The following is a 20,033-nucleotide window of genomic DNA, read 5'->3' as shown; positions in this document are numbered from 1 at the left end:
CTGAGCTGCAGAAGCTGCCTGGGCTGCTCTGCTGACCAGGTTCTGCAAGGCCAGCTTTGCTCCCTGGTGTTGCTTGCCTGGCCCTTGAACAACAGGGACTCAGGCTCAGAGCTCTGGCTGGTGGTTAGAAAGGCTTAGAAGCTGGGATGCTCGGCCAGCCTCCCAGCCCACGGCTGGAATGCAGGGAGGGCTGGCCGGCGTTCACAGTCTCCAGGGCTGACCCAGAGACATAAGCCCCGGTAGTACCAGGGTGCCTGCCAGGGCCCCTCTGTCTTCACAGGAACTCAGAGGGGAGCCGGGGGTGGGGTGGGCCCAGTAGAGGCCCAGCCATTATCCCTACATGCTGGGGGGACAGAAGCCCTTTCCCCTCTGGCCAGTTTAATAGACGGAGGGTCTCCAGAGGGCCCCCTTACCCAGCCCCCAATACAACTGCTGGCAACTGAGCTGCAGTCTACACCCCTAGTCCCCTCAGCTGAACCTTCTTCTCCCTCGGGGGCTGCTTTATCCAGACGCTGATACTCACCCCTAAAGGAAGTGGGGGTGGGGAGCTGCAGGAGGAGCCAGCAATCAAGCATTTGAGGGCTGTACTTTAGGGATCCACTCATGCTGAAGGGAAACCCCAGGGTCCAGGAAATTTCACCCCAGCTCTCCCGTGGTTATCTCAGGATTTGTATACTGACTAATAGCTCACCAAGCTGACTGTCTCGGGTAAGTTACTCAACCTCTCTGTGCCTTAGTTCCTGTATCTGTAAAAGGAGGATCATAATCATACCCACCCTCCAAGGTTGAATGCGGGTGAGATGAGTCAGTTCTAGACATATCTGCTAAGTCGCTTCAGTTGTGTCCGACTCTGAGACCCTATGGGCTGTAGACCACCAGGTTCCTCAGTCCATGGGATTCTCCAGGCAAGAATACTGGAGCGGGTTGCCGGGCCCTCCTCCAGGGGATCTTCCTGACCCAGGGATCAAACTTGAGTTCCTTACGTCTCCTGGCTTTGGCAGGCACGTTCTTTGCCACTAGCACCACCTGGGAATAATAGCCACTGTAAACCGTATGTAAACCTATTATCTGGCCAGGATCACGACCCCATTTGCAGGTGGGAAGAGGGAGTGGCCGGCCTCCAGTGGACTCAGTCCGTTCTTGGAGGCAGCAGTCTCCCTCTTGTCTGACCCCAAATCTAGCTCATCAGACCATATTCTTAATAACATCTTTTATTGATCTTGCAAGAGAAAAAAAATAGAAATTTATTTTAGAGTTAATGCCTGTACAGCTTTTTTTTCCCCCTCCCCTCCTAACTTGCATGGTACAATTATTATAAATATCAGCTGAGATCCTGGGAGCAAGTGAGTGTGGTGCTTGTGTGAGCTCCCAAACATATCTGACCTGTTACACACGCCTCGGGCAGGGATGGAAGGCTGGGCTCCCTTTAAAGCCAAGGTACTGGTTTTGGTCACTAAAAGTTGATCACCGCACCCCGCCCCCCAGCCCCCGATTCCCCGGCAGCTCTCCTGGGAGTCTGGAGGCCCAGAGGTAGAGGCGCTTGCCACATCCGGGAGGGTGAGGTGAGCCTAGAGGCTGGGGGCTTGGAAGCTACTGAAATGATGGATCTTCTCTGGGAGAAACAATTCCTTATCTTCACGTTGGGCCCCACGCTCCTAATGAAAAGCGCCTTTGCATAGCTGCTCGGCTGAAGCTGCAAAGCTCATAAAGTATTTGCTGGGGCTTTTGGTTGCATAGGAACCTACTTGGAGTACAGTACGGCAGCAGCGGGGCCAGGCCGGGAGCCAGGAAAACAACGGATTAATATTTGGAACGAGAAATTACCCACCACTGGGAAACCAATGAGGTCCCTGATCCGAGCTTGTTACACAGATGAAAACAGATGCGATCTGGGCTTCGTGCGGCTGGTGGGGGCAAGGCACATGTCCAATTTGCCCAGAAGGTGCTGGAAGAGGGCAAAGGCATGGGGACCTCTGGGCAACAAGAGCCTCACCGCCTGGGGCCCAGGACGCAGGGGTCAAGAACGGATGGAAAGGGAGAGAAGCCTGGATCAGACAGAGGGAGTCCGCCCACCCTCTAGGCTAGTTCAGGCGGCAGGGGGCGTGGCCTCTGGGGCTGAGGGTAGGGCTGTGGCACTGGCCTGCCTCCCGCCCTGGCATCTAGAGGGCATCTGGATGGGCCCTCCTGGCCCTCTGGGGTAGGACGCTGCCTGTCTGTCCCGTCGGCCTGGCAGCACTGCAGTGACGGGGGCCCGCATGCCAGACGGGGGCACGGCGCTGACTCAGGGCGGCAGCTGGGTTCAGCTCCCTCAGTTCCTCAGTTTCGATCCCTTCTCGGGCTTGACCAGACGACGGAGACTCTGCAGGACCGGGGGCCCTCACAGGATCCCTCCTTCTCCTCTGGGTCTGGGTGGGGCCCCCTGGGGCCGCCCCCCACCCCGGGATGAGTGAAGTGGTGGTAGCAGACCAGGGGGGGTCCAGGGGAGAACCCCACCCTCCCGGCCAGCTCTGCCAGCCCCCAGATGAGGCAGGGATGGGGTGGAAGTGCGGGCCTCCGAAGGCAGGGCCCCACGCCTGTTGGAGTTGGGGTCTGAGGCCCTGTCTCCTCCACCCGGCTCAGCCATGCTCCGGGCCCTGGGGCGGCTGGCTGGGAGGCCTCCCCAGGCCACGTTACTGTGTTACCTCGAGTCAGGCAGAGCCCACGGATCCTATGACGGGCCCTGCTTTGCTGGATCTCACTCGAAAGTCACGGAGCCAGGAGTCCCTGGGCTCCCCGTGCTGACCCCAGGACTGCAGCGGCCAGCGGAAGACCATACCACACCCCATCTTCCTCCTGAACTCCTGTGTTTCCCAGGGCCGTTCACCCCTTGAGTCCCTTCTCCCCAGCGGGCCCCTCCACGCTGCAGCTCCCTTCTGCCCTCTGGGGTCTGGGGTCTGGGGTCTGGGTGGGCCCACACGAATGCCTGAGGCCAGGGATGCAGGTACTGCATGGGGGCTGGTGACAGAGCCCCGTCCTGGCTGAGAGGACCAGCCCCGCTCTTTCGCTGGTCAGCACCGCCACCGTCTCACTGTCTCCTTCTCGCTGATGCAGGTTTTGGGGCGTAAGGCTGTGGAGGGGGAGCACAAGAGGAAGCAGTGTTACCCAGCCTCCATCCCCAAGGGCTGCCCCCTGCCCCCAGGGTGAAACCCACACCACCCGGGGTCTCAGCATTCAAGGCCCCTGGAGACCTGGTCTCCTTCCCCAGCAGCCTCCAGCTCAGAGCAGGCTCGGCCACACTGTTCCCTCTGCCTGCCCAGCCCTGTGCGTCTTTTAGGATCCAGTTCAAGCATCCCCTCTCCGGGAAGCCTTCGCCCTTTGCATCCTCTCTGGGTTTCCCATGGTCCAAGGCCAACCCTCTCGATACAGCGCTTTTGCCCTTAATGGCTCTTTCCCCTCTGTACTGGTGGCTTCCGAGAAGCATACCATGTTACTCCCAGGGTTCTGACCCCATCACCCCTTCCACAGCCCCCCGGGCAGGTTCCCGGGTGGAGAAGAGGGGGCTGAGGGTGAAGGATGCCAGCTCCTTCTCTGTTTTGACCAAACCCTGGAAACTGGGTGGGAGGGGTGCTCTAAGCAGAGAAGGAGACTGACCTGGGTCAGCTGCATTCTGCTTCCTCTTCGAGTTGGTAACGATTTGGTTTTCATTCATCATCTGCACGTCCTGGTCCTCTACCTGATTACTGCAGGGAGGGAAAAGCCAGAAGGTGCCTTCCGGCTCCAGATGGCGTGTCTCTGCCATCCTTCCCCATTAGGGTTGGCAGAGGGGGAGACGGGAGGGAAGGGGAGGTCACAGGGCTGGCTCGGTGGTGGTGGGGGGGCGCACCTGATGGCGGTGTGCTTCTCCTGGTGACAGATGTCCGTGTCCTCAGTGAAGAGGATGGTGTGGTAGGGCAGCGTGGGCTCGCACGTGGGCAAGATGCCCCCGACCAGGTGGCCCACCATGGCCAGGATCCCGTTGTACACGAGCAAGTCATCCACCAGGAGCTGGACAGACAGAAGAGGGGCTGCGGGCCAGCACTGCCCTCCTCCTTCCCACGCGTGACCTCGAGTGAAGGGCATCACTGCCCAGAGGCTCGCCTACTACATACCCAGCCTGTGTTGTGATTTCAAATCTTCACGATGACCAGGGAAGGCACCTGGATCAGCCCCACGTTGCCGATGAGGATACTGAGGCTCCAAGGGCTCAAATCTTAAACTGGAGCTTGGAGGCAAACTCGGGTCTCTGACCCCCAGGACTCCACCCCCCCATTCTCCCCACCTGAGTCGCCCTCCTGGTAGGAAGAACTCCCCGCACCACTAACGATTCGAGAAGAAAAGATGAAAGAAAAGCCATGTTCTGTTTCTTCGGGGTGATGACTCAAACCACTCGGAGAAGGCTTTGAATTCACGGACGGATGGCATAGATCCCTGCCTCTGAGGACCCAGCATTTGTGTCTAAGGTTGCAGCCGACAAATAAATCAAACTGTGACAAATGATGACCACCGGCGGCCTAATTACCAACGAGCACAATGATCTCCCCAAACCCAGCTAATAAGTACTTACGCCAAACTCCTTCACCCCTCGATGCGGTGTTTTTGCGTAATTCCACAGTTTGATCATTGACACCGTGGTGGGCAGATCGAAAATCACATAAACCCGGTTCACCTGTCAGAGGGAAGAACTAATTCAAACAGGCATGTTTAGGAACAGAGGCACGGGGCTGGGCCGGGGGGGTGCCAGGCGTGGGCCCGTGTCGACCGGCTGGGCTGCTCCGGGGCTGCCGGGCGTGGGGTTCTCGCCGCCTCTCATCTCCCTGAAGCCCATCTTGAGTCAGGTCACGTGTGGCTGCGTTTGCAACAAACCGCTGAGCTAGCTGTTGAAGGGCCTGTTTTCTGGGCCTGGCGTGGCCCTCATTTAAATGTCCACGGAGAATCAGGGACACCCTTCCTTTTCCCTGGCCAGGCCCAGAAACACAGTCAGTCTGGGACTCCCAGGGCCAAGGGCGATGGCCCCCAACTCCAGAGCCAAGAGGCATGCCTCCCACCCCCGCCCCACCCCCGGAGCAATCAGCACAGCCTTGACCCCTGTTTGTCCTTTCCCTGAATCACAAATGAAAAGCGTTGCTGACTGGCCGGGAAGGTGCTTGTGGTTAATTTCAGCAGAGATCTTTGAACCTCTGGTGTGGGGTAGTGGGGGGGGGGGTGTCCCAATCAGTGGCAAAAATCACCTAGTAAAGTAGGACCCAAGAGCCCCCCACCAGCTCCCCGCCCCCTACACAGACTCTCAAATATTAGTTGCGGGGGGGGGGGGGGGGCGGGCTTGCAAGATAGGGTAAAGCAAATAGAATTCAGTGTTGGCCACAGGCTGCAGGCTTAGCGTTGACCCAGGCCCTGGCTTTCAGCCCCAAGAGGACATAGGGGGATACGGGAAGAGTCAGTCTTCTGCTTGTACCATGGAAACATTCTAGATGAGGGGCTTCCAGATGAGTGCCCACTGGACTCAACTGGATACAAATATTTGAGTCCAGCTGGAAGAGGGACAGATGGGGAGATTGCCCCCAGACCCAAAGTTCTTCGTGTGAAAGAATGGCAAATGCCTGTTGGTCAAGGTCAAGACGGCTGAAGGCTGGACTGGCTAGGGGCCACCAGTCTGCAGCCCCAGGTGTGAAGGCTGATAGATCTAAGCATTTCCTGTCTGCAGTGGTGGGGCTGGGGCTGGGGGGGGGTCAGCCTCTGCTCAAGGGAAGCTGACGGAACATCGAAGGGGTGCTGCCCCTTCCTGGGAGGGTTTTGAGAGGAAAATGTACCCCTTGTCTTCCCTCCAGGGGTCACAGGGGTGGGCACCCCAGCCCCTGCTGCACATCTATCCAGGCATCTGGGCCCATGACTGAGAGGCTGGGGGATGCGATCCGCCCCATCCCATCCTGAGTGGCCCCTCGCCTCCCTTGCTACCACCATCGACCAGGCCCAGATGAGCAAAGGCCCACCCCCAGGTTCGCCATCAGGCCTTGGAGCAAAAGGATGGGTGGGACCACTTGTAGTCTGTGATCTGGGAGACTGAGTTGGTGGGTTGGAAGAGCTTACCAGGCAGGTGTGAGGACAGAGAGAGGGCAAGGTGGGGGTCAAGTACCCAGTGACATAAAAAAGGAGCAGAAATCAGGAACGTGGAGAGGCTGGGGCTGGAGGGAAGAGGAGAGCGAAGCAGAGACGGGAAAGAGATCTGGAGGGGGAGGCTCTCAGGGACGGAGGGTTGCCCATGCCCCCAGGCCTGCTGCGCTGGGCGGCTGGCCTTAGAGGCCCACCTGGCCCTTCATCTCCCTGGTATCCGCTTATAATCAGCACCCCCAGAGCAAAACGAAGCACCTCTGGCCGGGAAGATGTGTTAGCAAAGACCCAAGCCTTCCTGGCAGCCCTCGGGCATTCTGACTTGTTTTGAGGTTAACTTGGCCTGGAAGGAAGATGTGTCGCTGAGGCTGGGGACAGAAAGTGCCACACACACACACACCCCCCCCCCGCCAGCCCCCCATCCACCCCAGGGCTGGAAGCCTGTGGAACCCACCAGGCCAGGCAGGATGGGGGCCAGCCACATGTGTCTGCCGTCGTTGGTGTTGTTCACTTGGTCGATGAGCTTGTCAGGGGTCCGGATGTCCCCGCACACGCCCTCCAGGGAGTTGACGCTGTCCGGGAAGGCAGCGATATCTGAGGACGTCTCTAAGCTGTCATAACCCAAAGCAGTGTGTTTGGCCCCGCGCACTGTGGGCCCCTCTCGCGGCCGCCAGCCCCCATCATGCCGACGGCGTGGCCTGGGGGGACGCCGGGGTGGGCTGAGCTGCTGTCTGCTGCTCGGGGCAGCTGGAAGAGTGTCAGCCAAATTAGACATGTTCTGGGGGGAAAAGGCAAGGAGGCTGAGGGGAGTGGGGGTGAGAATGGAGGGGTGGCCGGTTTCAAGGAAAGGAGAGGAAAGTATGCAGAGAGCAGGCTGGAAAACATGGGTTACGTGGAGCTGCTGGAGGCCTGAATAAAAGGGGTTGCTGCCACTTTTATGGGCTTCCCTGGTGGCTTAGCTGGTAAAGAATCTGCCTGCAAAGCGGGAGACCTGGGTCCGATCCCTGGGTTGGGAAAATCCTCTGGAGGAGGGCATGGCAACCCACTCCAGTATCCTTGCCTGGAGAATCCCATGGACAAGAGGAGCCAGGCAGGCTACAGCCCATGGGGTCACAAAGAGTCAGACACGACTGAGTGACTGAGCAGCAGCCGTGGCATTTTTAATTTCCAGGTCTGGTTCCTACAGGGACATTTCCCTCTACCTTCGAGGGTTCTGCTCCTTCTCCCGGGCCCCCCCGTGCTCGCTGCAGTCTGGCTGGAGCCCCCCTTCTGCCTAGAAAGGATACTGTTCTCTGACAGAGGGATTTTTTCTCCTCTTTCGTCATATAGCTCCAGGCCGGTAAGACCGATGTAATAGGGGTCACCCCAGCTGGTCAGGAGCTGAAACTGGAAAATGACTGGAACATGTTATTAAGGAAAAAACAGGCTTAATTTTCTGGAGAACAGAGGGAGACAATTACAAAGATAACAGGGATATATATATGTGTGTGTGTGTATATATATATATATATATATATATATATATATATATATATATTTTGGTTTATAGAGATGAACGAGAGAGAAAAATGATTTTTTTCCCCTCTGAGACTAAAGTCAATCAAAATGTATGTGGCATGAAATTTTCTTTCATTTAAACAGCATATGAATGTGTGTATGTGTGTTTGAAGAATTCAGAAGTTCTTTCCAGGCCCCGGGAGACAGGGCGACAGGCAGGGAGGGTGTCCTTCAGGGAGCTGGCAGGATGGAGAAGCATCTGTCACAAACTCAGTATATAGAACTGAACAGTGACCAGACCTCATAAACCACCTCCTGCCTCAGTTTCCCTGGTTGTAAAATGACAAGATCAGAGTGCCTGTTCCTTCCTCCACCCATTTCAAGTGTGGAGGGCGTGAACAGCAAGGCGGGTTGTGGGAGTGTCACAGCTTTGGGGGAACAGGCTGTGCCAGGGTGACCCCCTCCTGGTGCTGACTGCATCCCACGTGCCAGCCCTCCCGCAGCCCTGCCCTCCACTGGCTCCCAGCATCCCCAGGAGCAGGCGGGCCAAGGAGCCTGAGAAGTGGGAGGGTGATCCCCGGGGAGGGCGGGGGGGGGGGGTGCCGGGTTGTAAATCAGAGGTGGTCCTCTCCTGGGAGATCAGGCAAATGAGAGTGCCAGGCTGTCTGTGCTCACTAGCCTGACTCTACCTCTTCCCAGCCGTGTGAGCTGGCAAGTTACTTAACTGTTCTGTGCCTCAGTTTTCTCTGCTGTGAAATGGGGATGCTAGCAGTACCCACCTCACGGGGCTAACACAGCAGGTTCATAGGGGCAACCCACTGCCAACAGTGCCAGGCGGCAGAAACGGTCCAGCACATTTGAGCTATGACTCCTTCCCTTTTCACCTCCTCCCTGCCTGGTTCCAAGGAGAGCCCCCAGCCCCATCCCCGGGTGGGTTCCTGCTTCTCTGGCCCCTCCCAGCTACAGTCCTGGCTGCTGCCTCCTGAACCTCAGTCCAGCAGGGGAGTGGGGTCTGGGACTCGTGTTGCCCACCCCAGTCCCAGAAGCACCGGTCTCCCTGAGGACCTGGGAGCCCTCCCATCCCCTCCGCAGTTTCTCTGCATGGGCTCTGCTGCCTCGGCTGTGGCCTGGCTGAGACCCAGGGCAGCAGCTAAAGCCCAGATCCCGCCCCAGGGCCAGCAAGGAGCTCCAAGGGCCTGGCCCTCTCCCTGGGTTCTGGGCTTGGCCCCGAGGGCCTGCGATGTGCGATTTGCGGGTGGCAGGAGGAGGAGGACCCAAATGACGCAGTGGTAAAGATTCCTTACTCAGGAGACTTGGGTTCGATCCCTGGGTAGGGAAGATGCCCTGGAGAAGGAAATGGCAACCCACTCCAGTATTCTTGCCTGGGATATCCCATGGACAGAGGAGCCTGGTGGGCTACAGTCCATGGGGTCTCAAAAGAGTCAGACACGACTGAGCAACTAAGCACCAACAGGAGGAGGATACAGCCGCAGGGCATTGGGGGCGCCTCATAGTCCATGCTCGCCCGCTCCAGGCTCTTCGTGTCCAGCCTGCAAACACAGAAGCAGAGGATTGTAGTGGCCTGAGTCGCGGGTCAGTTATTCCCCCTGGGAGGAGGGGGAGGGACAGAGAAGCTTCTGCTCGCACGGAGTTTCCATCCACCGGGGGAGGCTCGTCCCCTCGGGTTTGACTCGTAATCCTCACAACAAGCCTGGGAGCTGGGAAGTGAAGTCACTTGCTCAAGTCACACAGTTGGGAGGTGGCAGAAGTGGGATGTGACCCGAGGTCGTCTGGTTTCGGGGTCCACACTCTGAACCACCCCACTTGACCTCAGTCCCTTCACGAACAAGGTTCAGTTCACGCTATGCTAACAGCTGAGACCCACGATGGATCAACGCATTGTGGTACTGGGAGGGGGCAGGCTATTACCCCAGGCGGTGGTCAGGGATGTGATGTCTGAGCTAAGGAGAAAGCAGCCATGGGAAGAGTCACAGCTGAGCTGAGCCTTCCAAGACGAACAGCATCTAGAGCAAAGGCTGGTGGGAAGGAGCTGGGCAGTTGGTGTTTGCCCCAAAAAGCAGCCCATTGGGGGTGTGGGGTGGGTTAGGAGACAGGCAGGGAGAGGAGGCTGGGAGGTGGGAAGAGCCCTGAAGGCTTTGGCTTCGTGGATCCTGAGCAAGTGGCTTCACTAGCCTGGGCCTCAGTTCCCACATCTGTGAAATGGGCACAACAACCCCTGCTTCAAAGATGGTTTGGTGGGATTATCTGAAGGATGAATACAAAGCATCTGGCTTAGAGCAGGGACACAGGAGGCGGACTCTCTCCTCCCCCAGATTCCTCCCTGCAGGGCTTCTCTCCCTGGTCCACCGCCAGTGACTTCCGGCTCTGGCCTACTTTCTTCAATTTCAAGGGCAATGTTGTAATTAAGTGACTATTCCCAGTATCTGGCCCCTGGAGTGATGCCAGCTACAGTAGAGGGAAACTCATTTTTGTTTCGAGAGCTTGGCCTCTGGTATTTGGACATCAGGGGGTTTAAATGAGTAAACTTAACGTGGCATTTACAAATTGTTAGGAACTTAAAGCAGCTGAGACTGGGGCCAAGCAGTCCCAGTGAATCCATGAAATGTTAGGCTCCGTTTTCCTCTCTGAATCTTTCTAAATCAGGAACACAGAAACAAGACGGGGAAGGCCCTTCGACGAATCGGCCAGCGGGCGTTTCTGGAATCTAGGCAGCCTGGAACCTCTTTTCCCAGTAGGAAGCCCAATGAAGCATTTAAAATCTCAAACACTCAAAACTGTGAGAAACCCAAACATCCTCAGACAAGGTGGTACATCCCCAGGCTTCCGGAGAGGCTTGACTAAGCTTTAGAAAACTGGCCAAGTTGAAAAGCAATGTGTTTGATCACCACTTCAAAGCCCTTTAGGTACAGGCTTCAGAGACTGATGCAAAGCCAGGGCCTGTAGGCTGGGAAGGCCCGTTTGGGGAGCTGCTCCACTCACCTCTGGACTGGCGGGGGCAACGGTCGGGCCTGCAGGTGGTCTACAAAGAGGATTTCTTGAGCAAAGTCAAAGTGGCAGTTGCCCGGTCCCTTCCGGATGAGGAAGCCCTCGGGAGGGGAGACGCACAGGCCATCCAGGGAGACGTGGACGATCTTGGCCTAGCAAACGAAAAATACAAGGCTGAAGAGAAGGAGCCGGTGTGAGGAGGGTGGTGAGCGCTGATGTGGCTGGAGGTCCTGGTAGCTGCCACTTACGACCGAGGGCCTTCATGGAGCCCCCCAGGCCTTCCTCCCAGACCAGACCTCACCTGGTCAGGGGGCTCCTTTCCAATTGCCATCCCTACTCTGTGCCAGGCGCTGGGCAGACAGCAGAGGAGCAGGTGGGTGAGGGCCCCGCCGCAGAGGACACATATAGACCTTCTCTGGTCTACTCAGCTGCAGAGGCCTGGGGTCGTCAAGGGCATGGACTCAGCTGCTCTGGGATCCATCGTGAGTAGCTGTGCAAGTTATTTGACCCCTCTGCCTCAGTTTTCCTCATCTGTTAAATGGGTTCAATGAGGAGCTACCTTACATAAAGTCTCTAGAACAGAACAGTGCCTGGCACGCAGTGGGCCAGTGTTTGCCTAGATAAATCCTTCTCCACCCTCTGTTCACACCTCCTCTCCTCTCCTGGCCCTTTCCCTTGGGACAGAAGTGGACCCCTTCCTGATTTTCCTTCTTGAGCCCTTGACCCATCCTGTTAAGGGCATGTACCCCATAGCTGTGTCCTGGGTGGTTTCTGGGTCTCCCTTGATGGCAGACTCTGACTGGATGATCTCTACATCAACTTTAGGGCCTGGCACATAGTAGGTGCTTGCTGAGAGCTTGCTGAATTGATTGGATCTGGACCAACACGTCCCCCTGTTCTAGGCCAGATTTTGCCAGCTGGATGGCTGCGACCAACCAGTCCATGTCAGAGCCTAACGGCAGGGCCCGAAGTGGCTCAGTTCTGGTTCCCTGGGCAGGGGTGATGTTGGGTGAGTAGAGAAGGGGAATCAGGGCTCCTTCGTGGTTAGCAGAACGGCCAGCTGCTGACCAAACTGAGGGAGTTTCACCCCTGGGAGACACGGAGAGGCTTCTCTGTGCAGAAAGAAAGGCGCCCTGTCCTGGGTCTCATGGATTACAATGTACCCCAGGGCCCTTCATTCCTTCAGCATTTAGGGGGTCCCCCTAGTCAGTCAGGGCTTCCCTGGTGGCTCAGCTGGTAAAGAATCTGCCTGCAATGCAGGAGACCCCGGTTCGATCCCTGGGTTGGGAAGATCCCCTGGAGAAGGGAAAGGCTACCCACTCCAGTATTCTGGCCTGGAGAATTCCATGGACTGTATAGTCCATGGGGTCGCAAAGATTCAGACATGACTGAGCGACTTTCACTGTCACTTCCTAGTCAGTCACAGGGTGTATACACCTAAAAGGTATAGAGGGCTAGTTCCAGGCACGACCGGATATGGCAACTCCAAAGCTGTTACTATACCTCCACTTTGCTTTCCTCAAGGTTCCTGCCCAGGCCCCAGGGCTGGACCTGTGATCCAGGCCTGGCCAAATGGAGAATCGTCACCCCTTAGCCATGTGATTGGTTCAGAGAGATGAAACTCGACTAGAACAACCAGCATGGCTCCTGGGGTTTTGCTGGCTTGCTTGGAAAGAGGAGTTCTCTCTTCTGCTGGACTTGGAGCAGGCAGGATGTAAGTCTAGCACTGCCAGGGTTTGCCCGGCGGAGAAAGCCACCTGAAGTGAAGCTGAGGCCCAGGAAGCCCTTGGCCCGCTTCTAGAACCACCACCTCCTCCAGGAAGCACCCCTGACTTCTCCAGCCCCCCCCATTCCTTCCCTCAGGGGGAGCTTTAATTATCACTCCATCTTACAGTGAAGGAAGCTAGAGTTCAGAGAGGCCAAGCAATTTGCCCAAGGACACCCTGGAGGGTTGTGGAGCCCACCTCCCAGAGTGCCAGGCTCAGCTCTAACCTCATGCTAGGGGCCCAGAGCCAGGGTGCCCAGGAGCGTCTTGTGGGGTAGGCATCTGAGGCACACTTTCCCAGGGAGGGAGGGAGAGGGCCAAAGTTCCCATCCCACTGCAGCCAGGATGCGCCCTCTCAGATGGGGCCCACCCTCCCACGGTGGCCACCCGTCACGGGCACTGCTGCTGGTGGGGACCGCTCCTGGGAAGCGGGGCCCCAGGCCCAGTGTTTCCAGGCGGTAAATCTAGCATTGTGGAAGCTCAACTGGACAGACGGATTCACTCAGGGGAAGGCCAAGGCCCAGAGGCACGAGATGAGGCAGAAGAATGTTTTTTAATGCCAATATAGCTGAGATTTTATACGCGCTTGACCCGAGAGTGTGCTTACAAAGATACCAGGGCAGCCTCGGGCGGGGGGTTTGTAAATTGCACGTTCAGGGGAGCCGAGGCTCCTGAAGGAGGTGGCGGTGGGTGGTGGAAGGGGGACTGCTCACTCCGCTGTGAAAAATCACCAGTGTCTTGAGGCCTGGATGTGGTGAGGAGCCAGACATGGGCTCACAGTAGCCTCACAGGCCAGGTCCTGGCCTTGTCAACCTCTGTGGGGTAGAGGCAGGCGTCTTTCTCCTCTTCCTTTTACAGCCGAGGAAACTGAGGTCCAGAGAAGGCAGGCCATGTGCCAAAGGTCACACAGCTGTAAGGGCCGAGGGCGGGGGAGGGACTCAGACGCAGAGCCTGGTGACTTTAGGGTCCTAACTGCTTTGTCATACTTTAGGTGACCTGGTCATCATCATGTCTGTGTAGTGGGAAGGGACAATTGTCTCATGGTTCATGGGCACACCGGTCAGAAAAGTCCATGAAAGGGGGCACCTCCTGATAACTCTTTTCCACAAGCCAACAAAGGCCCCTGCTTTTCCACACCCTCCGGGAGAAGAACACGATGTGGAAATCAGAGTGTGGGCAACCAAGCCCAGCACATGGGGGCTGGGCCTCTAGCTGTGTGACCTTGGCTGAGTGCCTGGACCTTTCTGAACCTCGGTTTTCAATATCCTGAAAGATGGGGGTAGTAACACCTGCCTCCCAGAGGCTGGGATGCGGGTCCAGTGCAATGACCAGGTGTGAGAAGCTCTCAGCCCAGGCCTGGTTCCCAAATCTCTCAGAGAACAACAGGGCTGTGCAACGAGGCACTGTGCGTGGGGGTGCTGGGCCCGCTGAGGACCCCCAGAGGACAAGAGGCGCTGCAGCTCCCCTAGTCTGCCCTGGGCTCTTTCGCCTGCATTTGCTGTTTGCAGAAGGAAACGGCAGCAGCACTCTCGCTCCCCGGCGGTAACCTCCCCCAGCTCCATTTGGAAAGTTCTGGAGGATTTATGCTCCTCTCCGGCAGCCACACCAGCCATTCATCAAGACGCTGTTTCTCTGACAGTGGACCGAGCACAGCCGCTGTTCCCCGGCTTACCCCTCGATAGGTGTCCTCGGGAGATTTATTGTAGTTCCAGAAGCGAAGGCCTGCAATGCTTTCGGCTCTGTCGAAGCGGATCGTGACCACGTGGTCCAGCCCCGGCGAGAAGGGGATCAGCCACATATGCTCATCCTCCATCGTGATGTTGGCTCCATCAATTAACCTGTGCTCAGTGGGGAAGGCGGGGAGAGCTGAGGGCAGCCCGGTCAGCTGGGAGAGCTCACACTGTCGGGTCGGCACCCACTCCTCTCCCCACCACGACGGCCTCCACTGCCTGGCACGAGCCTGGCTGGAGCAGGCTCATGAAGGGGAGGTGAGACTAATCAAAGCAACAGTGAGGAGTCATCACTTATCTGTGAAGTTAGACAAAGCAAGAAACTGGGGGAGACAACAGCCTGTGCTGTTAAAGGGATTCTCTGGTGGCTTAGACAGTAAAGAATCTGCCTGCAATGTGGGAGACCCAGGTTCGGTCCCTGGGTCGAGAAGATCCCCTGGAGAAGGAAATGGCAACCCAGTCCAGTATTCTTGCCTGGGGCCGAGTTGCCTGGTGGGCTGCAGGCCACCGTGTCGCAGAGAGTCAGACACAACCGAGCCACTAACACTTATATGCTGTTAAAGATACACTGAAGCGATCATCAAGGTTTTTAAAAAGGATGGGGGTGGGGAATATAATATTTTTCGGGACTCTTTAACCCACTTCTAGAATTTTCCCCCTGAGAAAAGTTTATTCAACAAGTCAGAAAGCCATCTGTAGCCAGTTATTACTTACGTTAGCAACAAACAAACCAATACTGAAAGATCTCAAAAGAGGGAAAGGTTCAGTAAATCTACACAGTAATTAAGATGATCATCATGAGGATGATGCAGTAAAGTGAAAAGCCAGGTTATGGGATGGCAGGAGCACTGGTTTTAATGTTGTAAAATGAGGACAAGGACCAAGAGAGATTACCAAAAATGAAAAATACATTTCTGTCAGAGGGGATAGGAAGTGACAATTTCTATTTCCCCAGCTTTCTGTAAAATGCTGTATTGACTCTATGGTACATTTTGAAAGAACGCTATTCCTTCTTCCTTGTGCTGGAAGAGAAAGATACTAAAGCACTAGGGAGAACTTGGCAGCTCCTGGCGTGGGACAAGTACGAGGAGGAGCAGGTGCCTCTGGAGGGAGGTGGTCTGGCCTGCAGTCACATAGCCTGGGTAGCCCAGGGCAGCCTGCCCACCACTGGGCGGGAGCCCCCAGCACCCTCATGTTCTTTTTAAAAAAAAATAATTTTATTTTCGGCTGGGTTGAGTCTCTGTTGCTATGCGGGCTTTTCTCTAGTTGCGGAGAGCGGGGGCTGCTCTCTGGTTGCAGTGAACTGGCTTCTCATTGTGGTTGAGAAGCACATTCTCTTGTTGCAGAGTACGGGCTCTAAGAGGCTCAGTGGTTGCAGCTCCCAGGCTCCCGAGCACAGGCTTAGTAGCTGTGGCGCGCCGACTCAGTTCCTCCTTGGTGTGTGGCATCTTCCCGGACCAGGGATCTAACCTGTGTCCCCTGCATTGATTGGCAGGTGGAGTCTCCACCACTGAGCCAGTGGGGAAGCCCCATCATGCTCTAAAAGAGCTCGCCAGCTGGCCCACACTGCACTCCCACCCTGGCTCATCCTTCCCAATTCTGTCCAGCACACCTCAGCCCTGACCCCAGCCCTGGTCTCACTTCCACTGAGAGGCCTGGCCCTGGAGATAGGAACCCACCTCTCAGTCGCTTGGGTGACCCCCCTCCCCTCACTCTCCCATTTTCCAGGTGACTTTGAAGCTGGTGCCATGTTTCCTAGATCTAATTTATTATTATTAATTGTTTTAAGTCTTCATTGACTTTGTTACAATATTGCTTGTTTTACGTTTTGGTTTTTAGGTTGAGAGACATGTGGGCTCTTTAGATCCCCGACCAGGGATCGAATGCATACCTCCTGCACCGGAAGGCGAAGTCTTAACCACTGGACCGCCAGGGAAGTCCCTCCTAGATTTTAAGATAAACTTTGCTTTTCCTTTTTACATTTTAAAGTTTTGGACTTGGAATAAATCTTACAAGCAAAGTGTTCATCCAAGAAGGTAATGTTTCTTTTTTTTTTCCTCTAAAAGGTTGTTATTAAATTGATGGATGGTGTGTCTTACAACTGCTGGCATCTTAGAACTGAGGAAATTCAGCAGTTTAACCCTGGGGTGTTTGTGGAATTAAGCTGGCTGAGGTCTACCACTAGAGAACCTTCTGTTTCCTTCCAAAAGCAATTACCTCCCTGTCCTAGAAATGGGGCCACTTCCAAAGAAGAACTACTGCCCAGTTCTGAGAGTGGAGAGACCTGTTGAAGCGCTTAGAGCTGACAGTGAAGGGAATTCCCTAACGGAAACTCTCAAGAATATATAAATGGTACTTCCTAGCTCTGTCCACAAAAAATCCTAGAAACAAAGACTGACCCAGTAGCAATGAGCATCCCTAGTGGCTAGACTATGGTCTCTAAATACCATTTCCCACTAGAAGGAGCCTGGGCTTCTAGGAGAAATGGCTGATCCCATACTGGGGATAATACATGTACAAGAGGAACCTGGGATTCCTTGTCATATCAGAAAGGAAGGCAGCTATGAGAGACTATTTTACAGAAGGATTCGGGAGCCCCCAGTGTCCAAAGAGGGATCAATCTGACCATCCATAGGATAAAGACTGCAGTGGATTGAAACCCTTCAGACACAGTAGATTTAAATCCTTGAGTTTATGGTAGTCAAAACCAAACAAATGTTTTAAAGGATTCTAGAGAAACAATTTGCTCTTTTGAAAACTGAAGAAATAAAGGGAAAGAATCAAGAATCAAACTGTCTTTCCTGTTTGAACTGTACCTCAAAGTAACTAAGTAATTGAGGCAAATTTTCCCTTTACTGACAAAAACAAACAGAAAGAATGATAGGATCAGTCTATCATTGTTTCACAACCCCTAAAAGAGTAGTAGATCTAACCACTAAGTGTTGGCTAACAGCATCACAAAAAGCCTGACAACCAGATGGTCCATGAGTCCAAAGGAAATACGCCCTGATATACAGACCTGATAGTTACGTCTTGTTCTAAAGGCCAAATCTCAATATGATCAGACCTCTAGATCTAGTGAACAGTTTACAAGAAATACAGGAGCTTGAGGAACAAGTTAATACCATAGTGATGCAGTAAAATCCAGACTCAACAGAGCAAAAACCCTGGTTTCTTCTTCAGATGATTTATAAGAAAAAAGTGAAAAAAGATGGAAGGGAACCCAGAGATTATGAGAGGCTTAGGCGATATATCAACCATCAAAGGACTTACTAACAAACAGAAATAGACTCACAGTCATAGAAAACAAACTTATGGTTACCAAAGAGGAAAGAGGCAGGGGAGGAATAAACAGGAGTTTGGGATTAACATATACACACTACTATATATAAAATAGATAACCAACAAGGACCTACTGTATAGTACAGGAAACTCTACTCAATATTTTGTAATAGCCTCTAACAGAAAAGAGTCTAAAACAGAACATGAATACACACATATATATAACACACATATACATGCACATGTGTGTGCTAGTTGTTCAGTTGTGTCTTACCCTTCGAGACCCCATGGACTATAGCCCACCAGACTCCTCTGTCCATGGAATTCTCTAGGCAAGAATACTGGAGTAGGTAGCCATTCCCTTCTCCAGGGGATCTTCCCAACCTGGGATCAAACTCGGGTCTCCTGCATTGCAGGCAGACTGTTTATCATATGAGCCACCAAGGAAGCCCATATATGCATAAATTTATATATATATATACATATTCATATTGTATATACATATATTTGTGTATATATGCATATATGTATATGCTTATACAGACATCCCAGGTGGCGCTAGTAGTAAACAGTCTGCCTGCCAATGCAGGAGACATAAAAGATGTGGGTTTGATCCCTGGGTCAGAAAGGTACCCTGGAGGAGGGCCTGGCAACCCACTCCAGTATTCTTGCCTGGAGAATCCCATGGACAGAGGAGCCTGGTGGGCTACAGTCCATAGAGTCATGCAGTCAGAGGAGAATAAAGTGACTTAGCACAGCACAGCTCGTATGCATATGTATATATTTACATATATGTGTATATATATCTGGATCACTTTACCATATACCAGAAACTAACACAATACTGTAAATCAACTATATGTCAATAAAAATGTTAAAACATATTTTAAAAATTAAAAATTTGTTTTTTACCTATGGCATTCAGCTTGCAGGATTTCAGTTCCCTATCAACTAGGGATCAAACCCAGGCCCTCAGCAGTGGAAACACGGACTCCTAACCACTGGACCACCAGGGAATTACAAAAAAAATTTTTTAAAGAGACACAGTAAGCAATCACAATGTATAGACCATATCTGGATGTCAATGCAAGGAACAAACTGTTATAAAGGGGGGGGGGGGCGCGGAAAGATGGTCAGGGAAACAGAAATATGCTAGATATCTAGTAATTTAAAAGTGTGCTCAGTCACTCAGTCATGTCTGACTCTTTGTGACCCCAAAGAGTCGCCCGCCAGCCTCCTCTGTCCGTGAGATTCTCTAGACAAGAATGCTGGAGTGGGTTGCCATTTCCTTCTCCAATTTAAAGGAAGGACTGTTAATCATTTAGGTGGAATAATGATATCTGGATCAGGTTTAAGTCCTCATTGTTTAGAGATACATACTGAAATACCCAGAGATGAAATACTTTCAGACCCAGGATTTGCTGCAACATACTCTGGGCAGAGGGGAAGGAACTGGGTGGGTGTGGATGAACAAGCGAGGCCAGGCCAGCTATAAGCAGATCACTTTTACAATTGGCAGCGGGAACCACAGGCTCCCAGTCTAAGTTTGCAAGAGTGTGACTCACCAAGGTGGCCCCTAATCGGGCAATGCAGCAGCCGTGATGGCCATGGTTAAGGAGCACCCTGGAGGAAAGCAGGGAGGAGGCCCCCACTGATCCCACACACACTCTGGGCCAGGCAGTGGGTGCAGTTGTGACGTGGCAGCCCCCTTGCTGCCCAATAGCCAGATTACTGTCCCCATTCTACTGAGGCAGGGGAAGACAGTATAACTTTGTGGTTAAATGCACGTGTGTTGGTCTTCCACTCACCTGTGTTCAAATCATGACTCTGCCACTCAGCTAATGTGGGTGACCTTTGAGGTACCTCTCTGTACCTCAGTTTCTCCATCTGTAGAGTGGGGGCCTCTGAGGGCTGTCTGAGATGTTAATGAATGAATATCTATAACCTACTTAGCATAGCCCAGTGTCTGGCATTTAATAAGTGCTCAAAAAATGGCAATTATAATTTCAGTTATTATTATTATCATGATTATTATTACTGGAGAAGTTAAGAAACTAGCTAGCAAGGAGCAGAGACAGGATTTGAATTCTCATCTCTCTGGCTCCCCTAGACTCTTCTTGTTCACACCTGCAGGCAGGGCCCAAGCCTGACAACTGTCCTGATTCAGGGGTGCCTGAACGCTGTGAATCAACGCTGTGTCCAGGCTTGTCCTCTTACTGACTTGACTCAACCTGGGCTTATGAAATCAGACAAATGCAGAGCAAAGGGCAGCTTCAGCCATCATCTTCAGACTCAGGGAGGGGAACGTTTTCAGTCCCCGAGAGGTTGGGTCCCTCAGGCCTAAACACAGAGTCAAAGGCTTACCAAGCAGTTACCGCGTTTGAGGCCCCATGCTAAGCACGATGAAAGTGTAAAGTGAAAGTCACAAACACTCTGTGACTCCATGGACTGTAGCCCACCAGGCGCCTCTGCCCATGGGATTTTCCAGGCAAGAATACTGGAGTGGGCAGCCATTCCCCTCTCCAGGGGATCTTCCCAGCTGAGGGATTGAACCCACATCTCCTGCACCTCCTGCACTGCGGGCAGATTCTTTACTGTCGGGGCCACCAGGGACTTCAAGCACCATGAAG

At 53.8% G+C, this 20,033-nt stretch overlaps 1 protein-coding gene across 1 annotated transcript in view; it reads right to left on the bottom strand.

Moving 5' to 3' along the window:
* Positions 1-1,195: 1,195 nt before the first annotated feature.
* The window catches only part of KATNIP (katanin interacting protein), a 228,755-nt gene continuing 209,917 nt past the window's right edge, over positions 1,196-20,033 (bottom strand). The window contains exons 20-28 of the mRNA XM_065924545.1: positions 14,064-14,229; positions 10,621-10,778; positions 9,106-9,170; positions 7,410-7,520; positions 6,578-6,717; positions 4,583-4,684; positions 3,863-4,023; positions 3,631-3,719; positions 1,196-3,106 (exon numbers count right to left, since the gene is read on the bottom strand). Coding sequence (XP_065780617.1) covers positions 3,048-3,106; positions 3,631-3,719; positions 3,863-4,023; positions 4,583-4,684; positions 6,578-6,717; positions 7,410-7,520; positions 9,106-9,170; positions 10,621-10,778; positions 14,064-14,229 — 1,051 coding nt within the window. The 3' untranslated portion in view covers positions 1,196-3,047. The remainder of the gene's footprint in view (positions 3,107-3,630; positions 3,720-3,862; positions 4,024-4,582; positions 4,685-6,577; positions 6,718-7,409; positions 7,521-9,105; positions 9,171-10,620; positions 10,779-14,063; positions 14,230-20,033) is intronic.

The sequence above is a fragment of the Muntiacus reevesi genome, chromosome 2 (assembly GCF_963930625.1).
Source record: "Muntiacus reevesi chromosome 2, mMunRee1.1, whole genome shotgun sequence".
NCBI classification, from domain to species: domain Eukaryota; kingdom Metazoa; phylum Chordata; class Mammalia; order Artiodactyla; family Cervidae; genus Muntiacus; species Muntiacus reevesi.
This window is presented reverse-complemented; position numbering and strand designations above follow the sequence as displayed.